At 39.7% G+C, this 20,774-nt stretch overlaps 1 protein-coding gene across 2 annotated transcripts in view; it reads left to right on the forward strand.

The window, feature by feature from the left end:
- The window catches only part of LOC146817853 (amine sulfotransferase-like), a 369,387-nt gene that overhangs the window by 284,138 nt on the left and 64,475 nt on the right, over nucleotides 1-20,774 (forward strand). For both annotated transcript variants that reach the window (XM_085611335.1, XM_085611336.1), the window contains one exon: nucleotides 10,621-10,747. In XM_085611335.1, the coding sequence (XP_085467461.1) occupies nucleotides 10,621-10,747 (127 nt within the window). The remainder of the gene's footprint in view (nucleotides 1-10,620; nucleotides 10,748-20,774) is intronic.

The raw sequence follows: 20,774 nt of genomic DNA on the forward strand, positions 1-20,774 counted from the left end.
ACTCTATATTCTGCATTTTGACAGGTTTCACTGGCAGCAATCTAGCAGAGGTAAATTGTGGGTTGTACAGTAATTGCTGTGTAATTGCTTAAACTCCTGTGTGCACAGAGACCGAACTCTATCCACAAATCAAACTCATTGCCGTTGGCATTGATTTCGAGTTCTCTAGTGTCGGATTCATTATTTATTGTGCTGAATAAAATCTGACAGCGAGGTGTTAAAACATACCTAGGGCCACCAGGAAACAAGTGAAATTAACTTTATAGCTTTCCAATGACATTTTATGATTCTTTCCAAATGTCTTTCATGATTTAATTGCAGTACAAATCATGCAATCAAATAATGTCCTGTACAAGCACACAAGTATAGCTTTAAAGAGAATCCATTGGAAGAAATTTAGAAATAATCTTCAAATATCTTGTCAAACACTATTGATACTATTCTTCTTCCTTCCTAGCCACAGTAATATTAGCTACGCTTATCAGCAAGTTTGACTTTCTATCTGATTGTGCACCATGAAATATGTTCCATTAGACATAGTGGTCTTGCAAATGCACCAAAGTGTTGTTTTAAACAAGTTAACTGAGTTTAACTTGATCGAAGAGCTACTTACCCACATTTTTTCCATGCATTCATGCCTCCTTGCCTAAGAATGCACTATAACCTCAGTATCAAGTGGTATTTATAAATTTTCTTGGCTAGAATCAGGGTACTGTGTTTCACAGAAAACTTGATATTTTGGAACTAGTAGTATTGAATGAAGTGTAGATCAGGATCCTTCGCTTGATAATTTACTCCTTATGTCTCCCACTGCAAAATTCTTCACAGGACACACTATTCATCTAGTGTCTGAAAACACTCCACCAGAGCTATGTTCAATTCAGCAAATGTCTCCAGGCCTGTAATTTTCAAAAACATATATAAGAGGACAAGTGGGTTACCCCCGTGCAATCTGTAAACATTATACTCGCAAGGTTTTCTACAAAAGTAATGCTCACTTTGGCCAGTAGGTTTTATAGAATTCATTTAGGCCTCAACCGCCCGGTGTTGCTTCCTATCCAACTATATTCTCTATAATGTGGACCTAATATACAGATTGAGAATAAGAAAGAGCCAGGACAGACAAATAGACTAAAGTTTAATTTAACTGGACTTATCTGCTCTTACTATGCAGACTCTCTCGATTATGAGTACCCTTCCACCGTCCTCTGAGATTCCACTCAGAAACATTCACAGATTGGTTCCCTTTTAAGGAATGAAGCTGGAAAGAGTGATAGGGGGAGAGTAAAGCTTGAGTCTTGGAAAATGGTACTGAATCCAACCTAACTCAGTATGAGTGTGCCATCAGTTCTACAGGCTGGTTCTAGTCCCCCCTCATCCACAGGCTTGCAATGGAAGAAATGTCAGAGTAATAGTTTCTTTCAAGGTTGCTTTTATTGTGAGTACACTGTATTTTTTTCAACTTAATCACATTAACAATGTATTGTGCATTTTCATTTGAAACATGCAATCCTCTTTTTGTATAAATCAATATATTAGTATGGGGACACCCCTCGATCTACCATAATGTACATGTGCAACGTTAAGTGCCCTGGTGGGCAATCAACCATGATTGTTCTACCTTTAGATTTGAAACAAAATTAACAATGTGTGCAGGAGCATCTTTGTATATTTAGTTATTTTCATATGATTTGTAGGAAAAGCACTACAAGCTAATTCTTAATTGTACATTCCTAAGATGCGAATCACAACCTTATTGAACTACATTTTTAAATTTAAAATCAATTGTATCATATTTTACATTTGAAAAACCAATAGGTCTAGCTTTGGCTGCTAAACCTTTTGGTTTTGACAATGCTTTTTTTTGCTATTGTATTGATTTTTGATAACCTTTGTTACAGACAACATGGTGGTGTGTCTGTAGGACACTGAGTTATTAGTTGGGTTGTGAGGGCCCCACTCAAGCAATAAAATTAACACAATTCTTGTCAGGGTAAACCACAAAAGTGATTAAATAAGCCTGTGCTTAGCTTACAGTCAGCCTTAACTTACAGCATGCATCAAAAACAATTTAATGGATGGAATGCTTGAATTAATATCAGTCACTCGCAATTGCTCAGTGCTGCATTCCAATTCATCATTTTTGCCCACCATTCCATCTCAGTTTGGACCTAGCCATATTCAAATACGTCTTCATACTGCTTTAGGGGAAGCAGTACAACCCGAACTGTCAGACCTGGGCCTCCCTGGACTAGAACACAATCAACCCAGTACGGATTCACCCTACTTAGGGCTTATCAACCTGGTATAGCCGTTTTCCAGTGGCACAGTGAGCATTGGACCCACATCTGGGCATACCTATCACACCTGTCTTACATTCTGATTCAGGGAAAACCTGACCTGGCAGCTCAGACTGGACTGTTCACACTGAAGCAGGGTCAAGACTGATTTGCATATGGCTGGGTTCAAACTGAGGTAGTATGTGTGGTACAAAATAACTATGGACTATGATGTGGCACGAGTAAATACCTAGAGCTGAGATTAATTCAAGCATTGCATCCAGTAATAAAGTGATAACAGTACACAAGAAAAGAATCGCAAACAAACTGAGAGTAAAATGTACTAAATAATAAAACACCAAAATGACAAAAATCCAATCAGTAGAACTGGAATTACGCATTTGTGAAGTTTCAGATATAAATAGAGCCAAGCAGCACAAAAGCGCTACTTGCCATCATCTACTCGCACTAGACTGGGGTAACCTCACAAGGTCAAGCCAAAAGCAACGGAGCTCAGGTTGGATATAGGGTTTCGGTCAGTCCCACTGAAGAGTTCACCTTCTCAAGTCCATGTCCAAGTGAAGTGCTGCAGTTGGTGATTCCTGCTGTAGCATATTCTATTTGCTTGAAAAGTATATCCATTCCTCAAAAGTATTTGTAATGCAATTTAACCTTATTTTGGGTAGACTATCTTACATGTAAGTCTTCAACTGCATTGTGATCCTTTAATTATTGCAAAACAATTTAAATTGTCATGTTTATTGAACAAACTAGTGTTGTCTGGCAGGATCACTTAATTATGTAATTTTATGCACTTTGCTCGAAAGATGTTAATCATACGATTTTTAATTGGACACATGTTTAACTGTAATACCAATACATGTAAAATCTCTGTAGTGTTTTATGTTTTGCCATGGTTTAATCAATAAAATACCTTTGTTCAAGACCTGCTTCCCTACTCCCAAGATGTGTGATTCTCCTAGCCCACAATATGTGAGACTTAGGTAACTACTGTTACTTATTATTGCTTCCAAATGTCGAATGAATTCCGTAAACTTTTTCTTAAGTCCTTTCTCCATACAATAGATTCACCTTTAGGGCTATGATTCTTTATCATAAATTGAAATTGTGTTAAATAATGCATTTTTGACTTCTTGACTAGTCCTTCCAATGTAATTGAATCCACATGTAGAAGTACTGGCTTACACCATGTAGTGGGTGTTAAAGTTAGTGGACTCTTGTGATTGACTTAAACTCTCGTATATTTGAACTTGCACCAGTAGAATGTTTGATTACAGTAGGTGACCACATTTTTGATACCCATGGATTGGAGTTAAATTAAATGCTGATAATATGGTTTCAATGTTATGGTGTTTACATGTGACTACACTATCCGATTCTTGTTTTAAGGCATGCTTTCTTTCCAAAGCAAATATTGGTTCTTCGAACTAGCAGAAGTTTTTTTTTTTTAGAGTTTTATATACCGCGAACTAGACCCGAGACATCGGGTATCAGAGTGCTTTACATGAGCACAGTTTCGTTACAGAAGAACACATCCATTTTTGTTAGCCACAGGGAGATTAAGTGATTTGCCCAGAATCACATGATGTTGAGCATCCTTGACGAGACTAGAACCCGGTGCCCTAGCTTCAAGATCAACCGCTCTAGCCGAATATGCCAGTGTTTAATAATTTTTTCATCTTTGCTGTGTAGCTTCCAAATGTGAGTAAATAAGTACTAACATGCTTTATTGTTGTTCAGTAAGTAAAGTTTATCTGGGTGTAAATGGAGGCCTTTTCATAGCTCGCTGGTACCTTTTTTATTGCAATTTCTTTAGGAGTGGACAACTGTTAAGGAAGTAATCATCCTTCTACAAGAATTGTCCACTTGGCAAATGTCTTTAAGTCATCTGGAGTGGAAGCTTGAGTAATGTTAAAGGGTGTAATTGAGCATAGGCATAGCATAAAATGATGTGCACCTCCTTCAAATTTATTTCCAGAAAATTATTCTCACCGCCACTCCAACCAGGATATGATCGTCCATGTATGAGTTCCACACTGTGATTCTAAATGGATTTCTATTATACACCAGTTGGTTATCATATTTGGCACTAAAAGGTTCAACATCTCTGGGACGAAGAACCAGCCCATGGCTATGACTTTGTTTTGGATGTGATGTTGCCCTTCAGATTAGCTTAATTTCTATCCTATCTCTTAAATGAAAACCATTGGTGTAAATATTTCTGGAATCAGACCTCTCCTGTCCTTCATTATCGAATACTTGTATTTCTTCTCACAAATAGGAGTAACAGGTATCACGGGCACTGCACTAACCTATTTCCTGACCTCAATTCCTTCTTCTACTACTGCAAATTTTTTAAAAAGGGGAGAAAGGAGACTTGTGAAGCATGGCATACGAGAACAACATGAGATTGTTCAGTGAATTAACCTGTCCTGTGGTGAAACACAGGTCAGAAGCAGGAATCCTGGCAAGGGCACTTCAGTCCTCTATTTTTCCAAGATTAATAAGGTGGGTATGATTAAATTGGGTAATAGTCACACCTCCAGTTACAATGCCTAGAATTGGCCCAAGTGTGCTATAAAGCACCACATACGTAAAGAATGATAAACTATATTATCATTATTTTTATTAATTTTAAGTCTTGAAGAAATTATTCCACTTATGAAGGGGTGATTACTATGCTTCCCAAGGAACATCTATCCATATGCATGAGCCTATGTGATTACAGGTACATCTGGCATCAAACAATGCTGATGAGATGATGGTGCCCTTTAGGCTGTCTCAAAGCCAGTAGGGCATGTTATCCTACTTGTCACTCACAGTAAGGTCTGGTGTCAATGATGCTAAATAAATCTAGCATTGTGGACCTTGATCCAACTTTTCCGAGCATAACATGAAAAAATGACTAAATCCTGAAGAGGAAAACTAAACACTGGGGCACTTTTAATGTGATTGCACATTATGCTGAAAATGTTGAGCAAATGTACAGTCTGAGATTTCTTTTGCACTTAATACATTGGCCACACTGACTCAGCGACTGGGTTCAGGACCAAATGTCTTTTGTGGGATTTATTGCTATTGGACGGACCTCTTTCTCTTGGTATACCTTTTTTGATATTTAATTGGCTCCTGGATAACACAAAAATGAAAGCCTTTTAAAACAGAGGCCTTACCACAGAAGTGACAAGGTGGTCCAGATTTGATTAGAACTTAATTTTAAGTGTATCTTCATTACACAAGGTTAATTCGCCCTACAAAAAAAGTGACTGTCTTGTCTCTAACTCTCTAATGACCACCTACCCTATCAGGGGATAGTTGTATTCTCTGTAGTGAAACAATTGGGAAAGGCTGACACGACTGAGTAACTCATCTAGTTCAGTGCCTTCTTTCTGTTGAGAAAGAGCTGCTACTTACTTAGAATGTACACAACATTACCGATTCCATCAATTTCTCATTTGCTTTCTCCTTGTAGACTGCACACTTAAGTTGTCTATTTCAGGAGGGTTTGTTTTGCTGAGTTATGTTGGTTGTAGTTTTGTATCTGTGGTATTGTTGATATAACTAGGATCAGGGAGACAAGTAAAACATCAACTGGCAAAGCATACAGACTAGGACTTTATATGCTAACACATGCAAACAGTGGCAGTGATTAACACCTTTTACATGTGATTGAAAGTGGTTGTTAGTGTCTTGACTCAAGTCTAAAATATATTTTGCTTACTGTATAAAATGTTATTCACTCATCCCAATGGAAGTTCATGGAAATGTATAAAAGCCAGCATAGTGGGTTTGAGGGATTAGCGGTGTAATCTGCATGTTACAGAAACTCAAGCCAGAGCAACCTTCCATTCTTCCAAGATACATTGGAGACTTTAATATGGGGTTGGCATAGTGTATAGATTTGCTATGCCTCATGGACTTCATTGGATGTGTGTTGTTTTGTAGCTCTGGTTCTTGGCTGGCCCAATATTGCATGGGTTGGGTAGTTGAACTCCACTATGTAAATACGTTTATTTGAGTTAATTCATTAGAATCCACTACTATGCAGGCACAGGCCATGCACTATTCATTGAGAGGAGAGTGACATCACGCCTACATACTCTTACAATGTGAGTAGTGTTGGCAGTTGTCATCCCTCTCACTAGAGGGCACAACCCTTATGGCTGCCGTCCCTTCCACTGCAGACCAGTCTCTATAGCCTCACAACCCTCCTCACCTTCTTATTCCATTCACAACCCACAGAACAAATATTTATTTGGTTTAAATCAGTATGAAAATGACTCACATTTATATATTAGACCTGTATATTAAAATTAAGGCTTGTGTAAACATATTAAAGATGAGATGTTTTTAAAAAGACTGTAGTTCCAAAATGGCCAACAGTTGCATGCATCTTCAGAGATTCTTTGGTCTCACTGATGGCCATTTTTTTCTTTGAGGAGTTTTAGCTTAACAAATAGCAGACAAGTTACAAATACAGGGAGAAATGCAATAACGAATAGACAAGCATCAATACAGACACAATAAGACAATGGGCCTGGCGGATTCAGGATCCAGAGGCACTTACAGGAAAAAACTCAAGCTGAGTGTCTTCAGGGCTACTATTAAACAACACTCATCAACAGAAGACTTTTTGCTTCTTTTTATAGGAGGTAGTTGAGTGGTTTGACTTGATTTCTGGTGGCAGTGCGTTCCATATTCTTGGGGCTAGACAGCAGAAGGCGCTATTGTAAGTTTTCTTTTTGTTGAGATTCTGTGGTTTCAACAATAGTGAGTTAGCACTTCTTAAGAAATTACTACCACCAGACAGTTAGAGTTTATTGGTCAGGGAAAAGAGAGTCTTATGGTGAAGGGACTTGTGTGTCATGCATGCTATCTTCAATTGGATCCTTGCTTCAAACAGGAGCCAGTTTAGACGTTTTAGGTCTGGTGTAATGTGGTTGAATCTTCTGGATGCAGTAATGAGCCTAGTAGCTGAGTTTAATGTGCCCTTAGCAGCACAACCTTGCTTTGGGCAAGCCAGCAAGAGCATCACTCCTGTAATCTAATCAGGAGATGACTAGGGATTGAACTGATAACCAAAATTCATCAGGGGGAAAAAGGGATTGAGTTTCTTTGGTGTGATTAGTTGGTAATTGAGTACCCTAGTAGTTGCACTGATATGAGCTTGCATATTCATGTATTTGTCCAATGTTATACCCAGTGATTTAGTCAATAACCCGCGGGGCGCAGTTGAGAGCTGTAAGTTGTTTGAACCACTCTTATATGGAGGCTGAGTAAATTTTGGGGCAATAGGAATTAATTTTTGAGTGTGTTGCCCATAAGGTGATTGCAGCTCAGCCATTGTTGGGTTTTCAGTAGGGTACAGTTGAGAGTTTTGATAACTTCAGGTGAGGACATTTTTCAAGTACAATTGTGTGTCATTTGCATTCACGTGGTAATGGATGTTTGAGTGTCTCAGCATTTCAGGAAGAGGTTCTCTAAACATGTTGAATAGCGTGGGTGAGAGCATGGATCCTTGAGGCACTCCAATCGAGGCTGGCATAATGTCAGAAAGGGTTTGATTGACTTTGATTCTTTGAGCTTTGTTATGTAAGAATGAGGCAAACCAGTTTAAAATGGAACCAGATAGCCCCTTCCTTCTTTCCAGCAGGTAAATTACGCTGTCATGTTTGACCGTATCAAATGCAGAGAAAAAATACAGAAGTATAAGCAAGCATGGTTTGTTCCAGTCAAGCAGTCTTGATGTGTAATCTTCAATATGTGTGAAAGCTGTTTCAGTGCTATGTCCCATTCTGAAGCCAGATTGGCAATGGTCAAGGAGATGAAACTGCGCAATGTGGTTACAGAGTTGCAGGTGTATGCATTTCTCAGGTAACTTTGCTAGTGTCGGGACGTTTGTAATTGGACAAAAATTGTTTAGGCCAGACAGGTCCGCATTAAGTTTTTTTAGGATCGACGTAACTTGACCTATCTTTAGGCAATCAGGAATCATGCCCTGAGAGAGAGATTCATTGACAATCTTAGTCTAAAGCGGGAGTATGGAGGATCTATGCTCTTTGATTAGTTTGGCAGGCAGATCATCATTAAAGTGATTGAAGGGTTTTATAGATATTATTGTTTTGAATATATCTGATTCATCTGGAAGTTTGAAGGTATTCCAAGTAGCCTTATGTTTTGTGTTATAACCAGTAAGAGGGGGTCTCACCAGGTGATAAACTGGGAGGAGAATGGGATGCACCTGGCTTATTAGCTGCTGGGAGATGAGTTTCAGGTCGATTCAATTTTTCGTAGTCTTTTCAATGAAATAGGCAGAGAATGGTATCAAGTATGTCTGACATGTATTGGATGTAGTATTTGGTGAGATCATTCACATTTTTCATGTTTGTGGGAAGAGGTACTAGGTTGTTTCTAACAGAAGAAAGATCATTTGTTTTATTATTTCTCAAGTCTTTGGACCATTGTCTGGGTCAGTGCCTTTTCTAAGATGAGGTAGGAGATTAGGTAGGGATCAGACCAATCACAGGGGGATATGGATTCCAATTGTATGACAATATCCTTGGCTATGATTAGATTGGGGGTGGTGCCTTTATTGTGTGTTGGGCCATTACATGACTGGGTAAGGTTGGGGTCTGAAAGGAAGGCCTTGAAGGTGTCCAGGAAGGGTTCATTTGAGTCATTCCAGTGAATATTGAAATCCCCAAGGAAGATCTTGTTGGTGTGTTGGTCTGCATTAGTTGATATGTGTTTCATTATTTCACCCTTTCTTCACTCCACATGAACAGAATTGGATTGGTAAGAGTTTTGGAAAGAGTAGTATTGGTACCAGTTATCTTGCTGGAGTTCTCCCTTTATCACTACAAATATGTATGTAGCAATTAAACGCATGTTTGATAAGCCATCCCCCTGCTCACCCGCATGGCATGTAAAAAGCGTGACGACACTGCCATGTTTTTATGCTACAATGCAGTGGCCATCTTTAATACAGGAACTCCCCAGGAAATCAACCCGCTTCTCCTAGGGTGAGGCATAATAACCTATTTTATACCCAATTGGCACCTCACTATAATGAACACAGGTAGTTTCTTCCAGAAGAATAAGAAGTAAATATAAGCTAAAGAAAACAAAGTACCTTCATTACAATCTACAAACATTTCACAGTCCATGCATTCCTGTGGCAATTCAAGCAGCAGAATCCCACATCTGCTGACCAATCAAATGCATCTAGAGAAGGAACAATAAAAAGATAGGGGTGAAGCAAAAACCTGTCTACCTATACACCTTGTTTAACTCTTTTTGAACTCCTTTAAGCTTTAAAAATAGCAAAACAATCAAGTCAGACCTAAAAGAAGAGAAGATCATTTTATGAACTTTGATGTTCAAGCTAAACTTCTCAAATGTGCTTTAACCTAATGATTTGATGTGAACAATTGTTTCCTATTGTTATATTTATTTCTTAAAACGATTAATGTAGAAGATTGTACACATTGCGACATAGATGTGTATGTAGAAGTAAGTTCTTTTCAGGTTTTGGATCAAAATTTGTGAATTTGATTTAGGGATCACCCATTTATTTCTGATGAGATCACAGATATAAAAATCTAAGCAACACTAATGCTGTGGTATAATAAAAGAAGAAGAACTCTGATGAAAACTATATGCTGTTGTAAAATATCCTGATTGCCTGATGTGGGCGTAGTAAAAACACATTAAACTTTTCTTTCTACCCCTCCTCAATGTCAACTGACCGCATATTTTCAGATGGCACAAAATGCCAGTCTTCCTCATTCTTCTACACTACATAGTCCATAAATATTACATTTGTATACATGTGTGGTGGGTGGAGTGAATTTGCAGTACCTTAATAACAGTGTTCCCACTTTCAGCTTCTGTCTGTGGTTGATGTGGGTTAAAGGGTACAAAGGTGTTGTTCAGTTTGCTGTGCTGCTGGGTCTAGACATAAAAGCAGCAGTACATTAAGTTTAATGTCTCCACTTCAGTAAGGATTTGTTGTTCTACTATTTAGCTAAAGAGGCGGTATCACATGTTTTGCATACATCAGTAATGGCATCGTCATAATTTCCTTTACATGCTGTGCAACATTTCCAGCACATGAGCTACTTACAAGATTCTTGAAAATCAAAATGGTTGGGGGGAATATTTTGAATTTTTACAACTTACAAAATAGCAGAGCAGTTGATACATCAATGTACTGTTTTGGATTGGAGTGAAAGACCAACCTTATGTTAATAATGTATTGTATCAGAAAGATAAATTCCATTTCTTATCTTATCCTCTAATTGAACTTTCTGCTTTACAGATCATTTACGTACTCCGAAATCCTAAAGATGTTTTGACTTCGTTTTACTATTTCGAAAAGCTGTTACCCTACTTGGATCCAACCACAAGTTTTGGAGACTTCATGGAAAAATACCTAAAAGGAGAAGGTAGAGTATCATTTTTAAAATAATGAAATTATTCTAACAATGCCTCTATTTATAGAATCAATTGTGAACAGTTAACAGCACAACATACTAAATTGCGATTAACAGCAAAGTAGATTCCTTTAGACTGCAGTGATCCTTCAACTTTGACATGTGTTGTCAGGTACCAGTAGGTATATCTATAAATACTGTTGTATCTGTGTCATGGTATAGCTTGCCATATCATTCTATGTTATAGGTATCTCACAACATTCACCTGCAAGTGGTGTCTGTCAAGTCAGAAAAAAGCCATACCATTACAAAGAAACACTTCAAGATAAGCTAATTCCTAACACTTTAAGTGGATTTTAATGTATTTCAAATTTTCTCATGTGCAAGAAAAGGGGTTTCAGATTTCTCATCCAACGATGAGATGACCCACATATTGGGCCTATAATTCGTACCCACGGGGTAAAAGATCTGGTACAGAAGAACAGAGCATTGGCTCCAGAGGAGGAGGCTGATTGAAACATACCATTTATAAAGAAAGTAGTGTCATTCTTTGGCATTGCATTATGTACGATAAATAAGGCCCTAAAAGCAATCATTCCAGACTGGGCAAGAAATACATTTGATGAATTTCAAGGGACACAGGTTACAAGCCTTTATGCCAACATAGTCTTACTGCTGTATTCTGAAGACCTCCTGAACTCTGCGAGGATGGCCCATAAAGGGCAAAATCTTGTTCCAATGCATGTAAATAATACATTTAATGTTGTTTGAAATGTGGGGTTGAAGTGAAACTTCTCATGCCCCATACTTAACCGAAGAAACCGCATGTGCATAACAAGAAACAATCATTATTATTTATAGGGAGAAGATCAGGCATGACCTGACAAAAGGGTAGAAGGTGCTAGAGCCAACTAAATGTATTTTTGGTGGAGAACATCGCTCTTGCATACTGAGATGATAGTCTAAATCGAGAGGTAAATTATAGGTTGTTGCAACAGCTGAAAAAGGTGAACCCAAATGAGTGCATGAACTAAAAGGCAGGGACCTTAACACAGACTAAACCCCATGTGACATGGGTTGAGCTGATTGTTATGTTAAAAAAATGGCTACAGCTGTTCAGTTACTATTCATTCAGGTAACTTGTGACATCTGCTAAATTAGAGTGTTGCATTTAGTAGAAGACATCAATCCGGTTCACCTGTCGCATATTTTTGGAGGGTAACAAGTGGGACAAAATGTATTTTTTTTAGGTTTAAGAAAGCTCTATTGAAACATATAAGAAACAAAGGTACATCTTACAAGAACGATTTGAAGAAAACAATATGAAAATAATACAAAATAATACAAAATAATTATCCAAAATAGGATTAACGCATAATATAATGGCAGTACTGATCAAGGAAGTCAGAAAAACAGTAAAAGAAAAAGTACCTAATGAAACAGCATTTTATGTTTTATAAGTAGGGAAGAGAAAAAAAGAGAGGAAAGAAGAAAAGCAAGAAGGGAAGAAAATCAGTAACTGTACCAGAGACAATCAATATGGAAATCCAACAACTTGCACATTAAAAAACCCTAGTATGAACAGAAAAAATCATGGCAGTTGAAAAACAGAGGTACAGTCCTGGATCTGCATTGAATGAGGGGATAAATAATTAGTAAGCTGAGACCAGAAGGCATCTTTCCAAAGAAGCTGGTGGGTGGAAGTGACATATGCTCTATCCAACCTTTGATGGTGACAGAGAAGGTTTCAACAACCAGTAAAAGTGTCTTAAGTTGCGTACTTCCTGTTGGAAGTCATAATTTGAAAGCCAATAGCAAGTAATAAATCCACACACAACCCCAGCTTATGAGCAACCTAAACAAATTGGGAAAGAGCTACCTAAGAATACAGATTTGATCTCAAATGGGAAACTGATAGAACAAATAGCGGAAATTGTTTTAAAAACTCTTATTCAAAAAGAGACAACGCCTGGACAGAAAAATAAGAGTGTAGATATGTGCCAGGAGTAGCTGAGCAGGTCCAACACGCGGATGACAAACAGGGATTGTGTTTAGAAATAGACATTGAGGTTAAAAACAGCCAATGATAAAAGTAATATAAAGGCTAAGTAGGGCTAGCATTGCAGGACGTGTGATGTATTTGAGACCAGATGGAGTTCCAAGTGTGTACCGAGAAGGTATGTTGCAAATCCAATTCCCATAAAAGTTTAACCTTACTCTTAGGGCGATACGGAAGAGAGTAATGAAGATATTTATAGATAAGGGAGGCCCAAAGGGAGGAAGAGGTGGACTGCAGCACTGAAAGAGGATTCAATAAAGGAGAGGAAGATCAGGAAAGGAGGGAAAAACGCTGAGTAAGGATTGTTTTTAAAGAATCATTTTTAAGAAGGGAGGCAGCAGACAGGCCAAATTTAGATTGGACTTCATAAGATGAAAGAAGGTGCATTCCTCAAAACAAATGTTTAACTTGAACTATTCCCTTAGTTACCCAATCCTTCCCAAATACGGTACGAAGTTTCAATGGACTTATTATGCCATATAGAAGAGTTGAAGAACACCTGCAGTGGTGAGAGAGATTTGGTATGGACAGGGTAAATAACCGATATAGAATGTAAAATGATTAGTGATTTAAAGGAATGTGGAGGGTGTGAAAAATTAGCCCATGATGAAAAAGAAAAAGACCAAATTAAAGAATCCTCCAATTTACGCCAGACTGTTAAAGGAGTATCCGCAGAAGAAGAGAGATGAGGTAAAATGTGTCATATTAAAAAAAAAGAAAGGTACTGTCGGAAGTTTGGAAAATGAACTCCACCCCTGTCCTTAGGTGCAGATAAAGAAGACAAAAAGATATGTGCTTTCCGTTTATTCTTAAGTGGCAGCATGGAAAGATAAAAATTAATAACAGGGATTATTATCATTTTAATTGTGTCCAACCTACCCCACCAAAATAAGTATAAGGGCGACCATTTCTCTGAAATATGAAGCACTTTTTATAGACATCATCCAAATTGAGTTGAACCGTTTTTGTGATTGAGGAAGAATATTCAATCCCCAGGCAAGTAATATGGTTAGAGTTCCATTTAAAACCCTTACCCGCAATCATTTCTTTTAAGCAATATTTATTTAATGGAAAAACCTCAGATTTTGTGAAATTACATTTTTTAGCCTGATAAGGTAGCATATGAGGATAAAAAGCCAGTAAAAGCAGATATGGAAACTAGGGGATCCGAAAAGTATAACAACATTTTATCAGCATAAGCTGTGAATTTGATTTCAGTGTTTGTGAAACCCAGGAATAAGGGAGTCTCGTAAAGAATGAAGAAAAGGTTCAAGAGATAATATGAAAGGTAAAGGAGGGAGAGAGGACAGCCTTGATGTATGTGTGCCCCTCTGAAGAGTAAAATAGGGAGACCAAAGTACTTGGTGAGAAATAAAGCAGGCTTATAAAAGACAAAATAACAGGGCCAAAACCATGCTATTTAAGGGCCTGCATCATAAAAAGCCAATGAAGGAGATCATAGGCTTTTTTGGCATCTAGGGTAATAGCAGCTAAAGGGGAGGAACTCATAGATACAAGATGTATAATGTTCAAAAAAGCTCAAGAATTGTCAACCAAAGTTCTACCCCTACCAAACCCAGTTTGTTCAATTCCAATCAGGTCGGGAATCACCTGATTAAGGAAGAGAACTAAAACTTTAGCAAAACTTAGCAGTCTGAGTTTACAAGAGAAATAGGCTGATAATTATCACAAGATGAGGGGTCTTTGTCCTTCTTTGGGATCAAACAGATCATTGCTTCCTAAAAAGTGCTGCCAGCCTCATTATGGGAAATTAAGTACTGATATAGAGAGAGGAGATTTGGGAGAAGAATCTGCGAAAAGCAAGAAAAAACTCCAGCTGTAAAACCATCCGGACCAGGAGCTTTGTCCTTTGGAAGCTAAGCTAAAGCGGCCCTAATCTCAGATAAAGATACTCAAGTAAATACTGTAAATTAGTATTTACAGGAGAGTTGCATGCCCCAACTCGACTTCTATGACTCCATAGAGCTATAAAGAGATACAGAACCACTTGAGGTTGAGGACGCTATAAAATCTCTGCCCTCGGGCAAAGCTATTGGCGAGGATACTATTCCGCTTGAATTTTATAAAATGTTTAGTGTTATGCTTGTACCCGCCTTTATACAGTTGTGCATGGATATTACTAGCGGGGGTGAAGCTCCTACTTCATGGCATATTACTAATATTTCTTGTTCCCTAAGAAGGGGAAGCCAATTGACGACAGAGGCTCTTACCAGCCAATATCTTTAATTAATTCCGATGCCAACATTTTCTCCAAGATCTTGGCTTCACTCCTTTCTGCTGTTATCCACAAGCTAGACTCGGATCAGCAGCAGCATGGCTTCGTCCCTGGCAGAGATATGACGGCTCACATTAATACTGCAATATCTGCCTTTGATGTCTCTGGTAAACTCAATAAGCAGATAGGGATGGTCATGCTGGACGCGGAAAAAGCGTTTAACAGAGTGGCCTGGGAATCTCTCTGGCTGACTATGCTAAAATTTGGACTTGGCCCTCGGTATATTACCTCTGTGCAGAAGCTGTATAAGAAACCGATGGCTCAATGGAGGACAAGGCAGGGCTGCTCATTGTCCCCCTTGCTCATTTATCTTTACATCGAGCCGTTTATAAGGCATCTGCAACAAAATGAAGGGATTCCCCCAGTGTGTCTCTATGGCGTGGAACTTAAAGTTACTGCTTATGCAGACGATATTGCAGTATTTTCTGCTAACCCTGGTGGAGCTATAGTCAATATCATGCGACAGGCTGAGGTATTTGGTTTCTTCTCCGGCTACAAGTTGAAAATCGCTAAGACCCAGACAAACTTAAACTTTCAATAAGACAAGCTGCCTCTTGCATTAGGGGTTACACAAATAGCCACTTATCTCGGTGTCTTTCTAAGTAGTGAGGTCGATGACATTGTATCTCTGAATTACGAGCCGTTATTCAAGACAATCCTGGCTAAATTGCACAGCTGGCATCAGCTTCCTCTCAGTATCTATGGGAGATGTAATATAATTAGAAGGAATGTATTGCCTGAATTCTTATACCTATATCGCTCGATACCTCTGCGGTTTCCTTGGTCTTTTTTCAAGTGGTTAGATAGCGCTACAGGCAGTTTTATTTGGGAGCATAGACGCGCCAGGAGAGCTCTCCGGTTTATGAAATTACCATATACGCAAAGGGGGTTTAAGCTCCCAGACTTTAAGCTCTACTACTGGGCTGCTTCTCTCGGATGGATTAGGGTCATGCTGCGTGGGTCGGAGGTTGGCCCGGCGCCGTTGTCCTATAAGTTAGCCTGCGGTTTATCTGCTGGGGTCATGCTCTACAAAACCTCTGACCCGAACTACTTTAAGCGAGTTAGGTTCAAGGTATTTAGAGAAATTACTAGGGATTGGCAGGACATCTGTAAACAATACTCGCTGCCCCGGTTTCACCATTATATGTTGTTATGGGGCAACCCTATGCTGCCCAATATATTTCATGACACTATTGGGAGGGCGTGGCAACGTAGCAGCATTAATCAGATTAGACAACTGACCGATGAACATGGGTTCCGTTCTTTTATTTCATTAAAAGCAGAGCTTGGACTTTTGCAGAGTACTTTTTTCAAGTACTTACAAATCTGGGACTTTTTTGTTACAGGTCAAAAGCTATTAGTCATGCCAAACCCATCTGAAATACTGTCGGGAATATATATGTGCTCCGGCTGAGGCGCAATAGACGTGGCTTATCAGATATTTAAAAGCAACTAATGATGATAGTATGCAGATAGCTACCAAATTTTGTCGGACACTTAGGGTTGAAAAACCAGTCGTGGAAATACAGGAGTCAATGGAGGCACTGGACAGGGGGGTAACGTCTGTCAATTTGAAACTACAGCAGCATCAGACAATCTATATGCTGTTATACACACCAGTAATTATTTCTAAGTGGGCAGGATCTCGATTATCCGCTTAGTCATTCTGTCCGAAATGCCAACTCTTAGAAGCAGACCTAAGGCATATGTTTATTGATTGTCCTGGGCTCAACCGATTCTGGACAGAGGTTTCCAATATTCTTACCCCATTCCTTGGTCAAAATGTTCAACTCAGGAAAAGGATATTTTCTTAGGGATCAAGCGCGATGACGCTAGGTACGAGAGTCTGCTAGCTACTATCATGTTAGTATGTGCTCGATTGTGCATTGCTAGAGTCTGGATAAACAATGTTGGTCCGTGCATAAGGGAGGTTTGGGTATTTCTCCAACAGGTATATGAAATGGAATTTGCTTTGGCCAAAGCCAGAGGGCCTCGTTCCTGGCTCAAATTCAATAGGATCTGGGCTAGTCTCCAATGGGACTAATGAGGTTTTCCTATAACGGCTCAATTTCTGTCATATATTTTTTATACAAATGTTAGTTTTTCTCTAATTTTTCTTTTTTGCAATCCAACTCTGAATATCAAAGTTTTTCTTTTTCTCTTTCTTTCTTTTTTTTCCTTTTCTCTCTTCTGTTTTCAAGAATTAGGAAACTGTCCGCATTTTCTTTTTTGGAACCACGTGATGTTTACATTTCCAGCGTTAATGAATAACCTGTGTACAATCTACATCTTACTCATATTCTTTTTTTTGTCTTCTTCTTTGCTGATTGTACTACATTGTACTACATTGTGTTATATTTATGGCTAAAAATATAATAAAATAAAAAATAAATCTCAGATAAAGATAAGTACTGAACAAGAAAAGAACAGTCCGGAGATGGGGAAGACTCAGGAGTATGCACATTTACATAAAAAATCTGTAAAACAGTAATATTTCTTCATCTTTAAGATGAGTAGTACCTTCATCATCAATGATGGACTATTTTAGAATTTTGGGATTTAACTTTCAGATAATTCGCTAGCAATTTACCTGCTCTATAGCACCCACCTTAAAATTTAGAGTTGATCTTTAGTAACACACCAGATGCATCCTCAGTCGACTTCCTGTTGAAATTCAATTTAGCCTGAACAAGTTGCTTATGAGTGTCATCATTGTTAAAAAGTGTAATAAGCATGTTTGAGTTGCTTAATAGACAATATTAAGGATGAAAATTCCTTGAGAAGTTTCTTCCTTTTAACAGCAATATAATCAATGATATAACCTCTGGCCATTGCCTTGAAAGCATCCCATACAGTGTGAAATGCGGTGTCAGGGGAAGTGTTAGCATGAAAATGATCCACTAAAAAAACTTTAAAGTGCTCCACAAAAATAGGATCTTTGAGTAGATAATTGTTAATACACCACCTACAAGGGTACGAGGGTTCGAATGGGAGATCTATATCAATAAAAACCGGTGCTTTATTGGATATAAGTATGGATCCGATTCCAGCATAAATTAATTTGAAGTTGATGCGTAACAAAGATGTAGTCAATTCTAGATTTTAAATTATGTGTGGAGGAATAAAAAGTGAATTCCAAATTATCCGGGTTATATATTCTCCAAGCATCTACCAAACCTCTAGATTGGATAGGGTTTTTTATGGGCACGGCCTCTACTCAACCACTAGAAATAACAGTGATTTCTTGTAATGTGGCAGGCCTTGCTAGCAAAATAGATTGCACAGAATGGGGTACATACATCAGATCAAAAAATATAATTCTTCTACAAGAAACTTGGGCGCGCGAAGAAACAGCATTCCCGGGTTTTGCCTCCTTCTTTAAAGCAGCTAAATGGGGGGGAAGGGGTAGGCCATCTGGGGGACTAACTACATGGGTAGCCACGGACTTAGGTTGCCAAGCTACTTATTTAGAGACCGCTTCTGATGATCTATTGGCTGTCTCACTCGAGTGGCCGGACTCATCGAAGTTGCTAGTAATCAATATCTACTCGAGGCCGGTTCCAATGCACAAAGAATCTGACACAGTGGATGAGCTAGCCAAGCTCTTAGAAGGAATCCCAAGCGATCTTGCTTGCCTGGTAGGAGGCGATTTCAATGCTCAATACGAACCACTGCCTGGGCTACGTGATGGTCCTTCCCTGGAGGAAGATTCATATTGGCTTATACCTGAGACGGTGGCACCACCCCCACGGGCCTGGACTCCTTTAGCCCTACAGATAACTGCCCTCACCCTCAACCTTGGTTTAAGGGCATGCAACGGTCGTACCAAATCAGACACACCAAGTACCCATACTTTTAACAAACCCGGCAGCGAATCCAGATTGGACTATATTATGGTCAAACTGTTTATGTGGTCAGCAATAGTCGACTTTAAAGTCACCCCAAGATTAGACAGTGACCAAAATTCCCTGGAACTGACTTATTCCCTGCCTGGGATGGAGGCAATAATCAATGGGTCGGACAAAGATAAAACGGGCCTCCTACTTGAAAATAATCGTAGGAAGGTCAAGTGGGAGAAACTGGCCAGCAACCCAGAACGAATATCCCGGCTATATGAAAGGATAATCCCATTACTGGAGGATGCCTTCCAGCTAGGAACTAGGGTCTTAGACGATGCTACTAGAGGAGAGCTTGCACAAATACATGCAGGCATCCTCACCACCCTAGAGCAGGACCTATTCTCATCTGCAAGGCAAAGGAATGGCCCTAAACCGAAGACATCTTGGTATAATGCCGCTTGCAGGGAAGCCAAGGCCCACTTGCTACTTGCTATAAAGGAACACTATAACAAAGATGAAATCCGCGCCAGGAGAAGATCATATAAAATCCTCCTGGAGAACGCAAGGGCAGAATGGGACCACGATTACTGGGAAAACCTCACTAATGCATTAACAGCTAGAGATTCCCGTAAATTTTGGCGCGTAGTGGCGAACGGCACGGAGGATTTATCCTCCGCAATAGAGCCCAATATAGCCCCTATGGTATGGCAGACCCACTTTGAGGCCCTGTACACAGAGGGTGGGGGTGAACAGAACAGAGATGGTCCCACAATTTCATTCTGTCCCACTAGGGTTGTTTTCACCGAAAAAGAAGTGAGGGACGCCATTAAAGGGCTAGCTGCCGGAAAAGCCCCAGGACTTGATGGGGTGCCCGGTGACCTGTTTAAGCAGGAACCCGGGATATGGGCACCCTATCTTACACTAATATTCAATGCCATTGCGGGGGGACTGGAGGTGCCCGATACTTGGAGGGGAGCAGAGGTGGTCCCAATTTACAAAAAGGGATCCCCCTTGCTCCCTTCCAACTATCGTCCTATCAGTCTAATCGACATATCCCAAAAATTGTTCGGTAGACTGATTCTGAATCGACTGCAGGCCTGGACCGAAGAAATGGAAATTTTGTCCCCTTACCAGGCAGGATTCAGGGAGGGTGTATCAACCATAGACCAAATCTTCAGGTTAAATCTCCTCTACTGGAGAACAGCTGCAATCGAGGGCGGCAGTCTATATACCATCTTTGTAGACCTACGTGCCGCCTTTGATTTGGTTCCCAGAGCGAGGCTATGGAGAGTCATGGAAGAGTTGAATGTCCCTACTGACATCCTGACAATCCTGATGAGACTCCACCACAACAACTACGCTCGCGTAAGGTGTGGCAAAGGTGGCAAACTAACCGAAAGGTTCCCCGTTCGCAGAGGTGTGAGACAGGGTTGCGTGCTCGCACCGACCCTGTTCTGCATCTTTGTGAACGGGGTTGTTGCCCACCTAAACAGTATCCCCAACTCCGATGCCCCAAAATTGACCGGCAGCAGGGTGCCTGCAATCATGTTTGCAGACGACACCCTGCTGCTGTCTAAATCCCCCATGGGGATTCAGCGCATTTTGGACGGTTTTCTAGACTTTTGTAATGATCGGGGATTGGAAATCAACCCCCAAAAAACTAAGTTCATGATCCTGAACCCCAACCCCCAGAATCGAGCCCCACCCAGGCTAGGCACAACACAACTGGAACGTGTGCACAATATTGAATATTTGGGGATCACGTTAAACGAACATCTATCGTGGACGTCTCATCAGGCCAAAGTGACCATCAAACTGGCACAGTTGGCGGGTGGCACTATGCGC

Source organism: Triturus cristatus, chromosome 6 (genome assembly GCF_964204655.1).
Source record: "Triturus cristatus chromosome 6, aTriCri1.1, whole genome shotgun sequence".
Classification (NCBI taxonomy): Eukaryota; Metazoa; Chordata; class Amphibia; order Caudata; family Salamandridae; genus Triturus; species Triturus cristatus.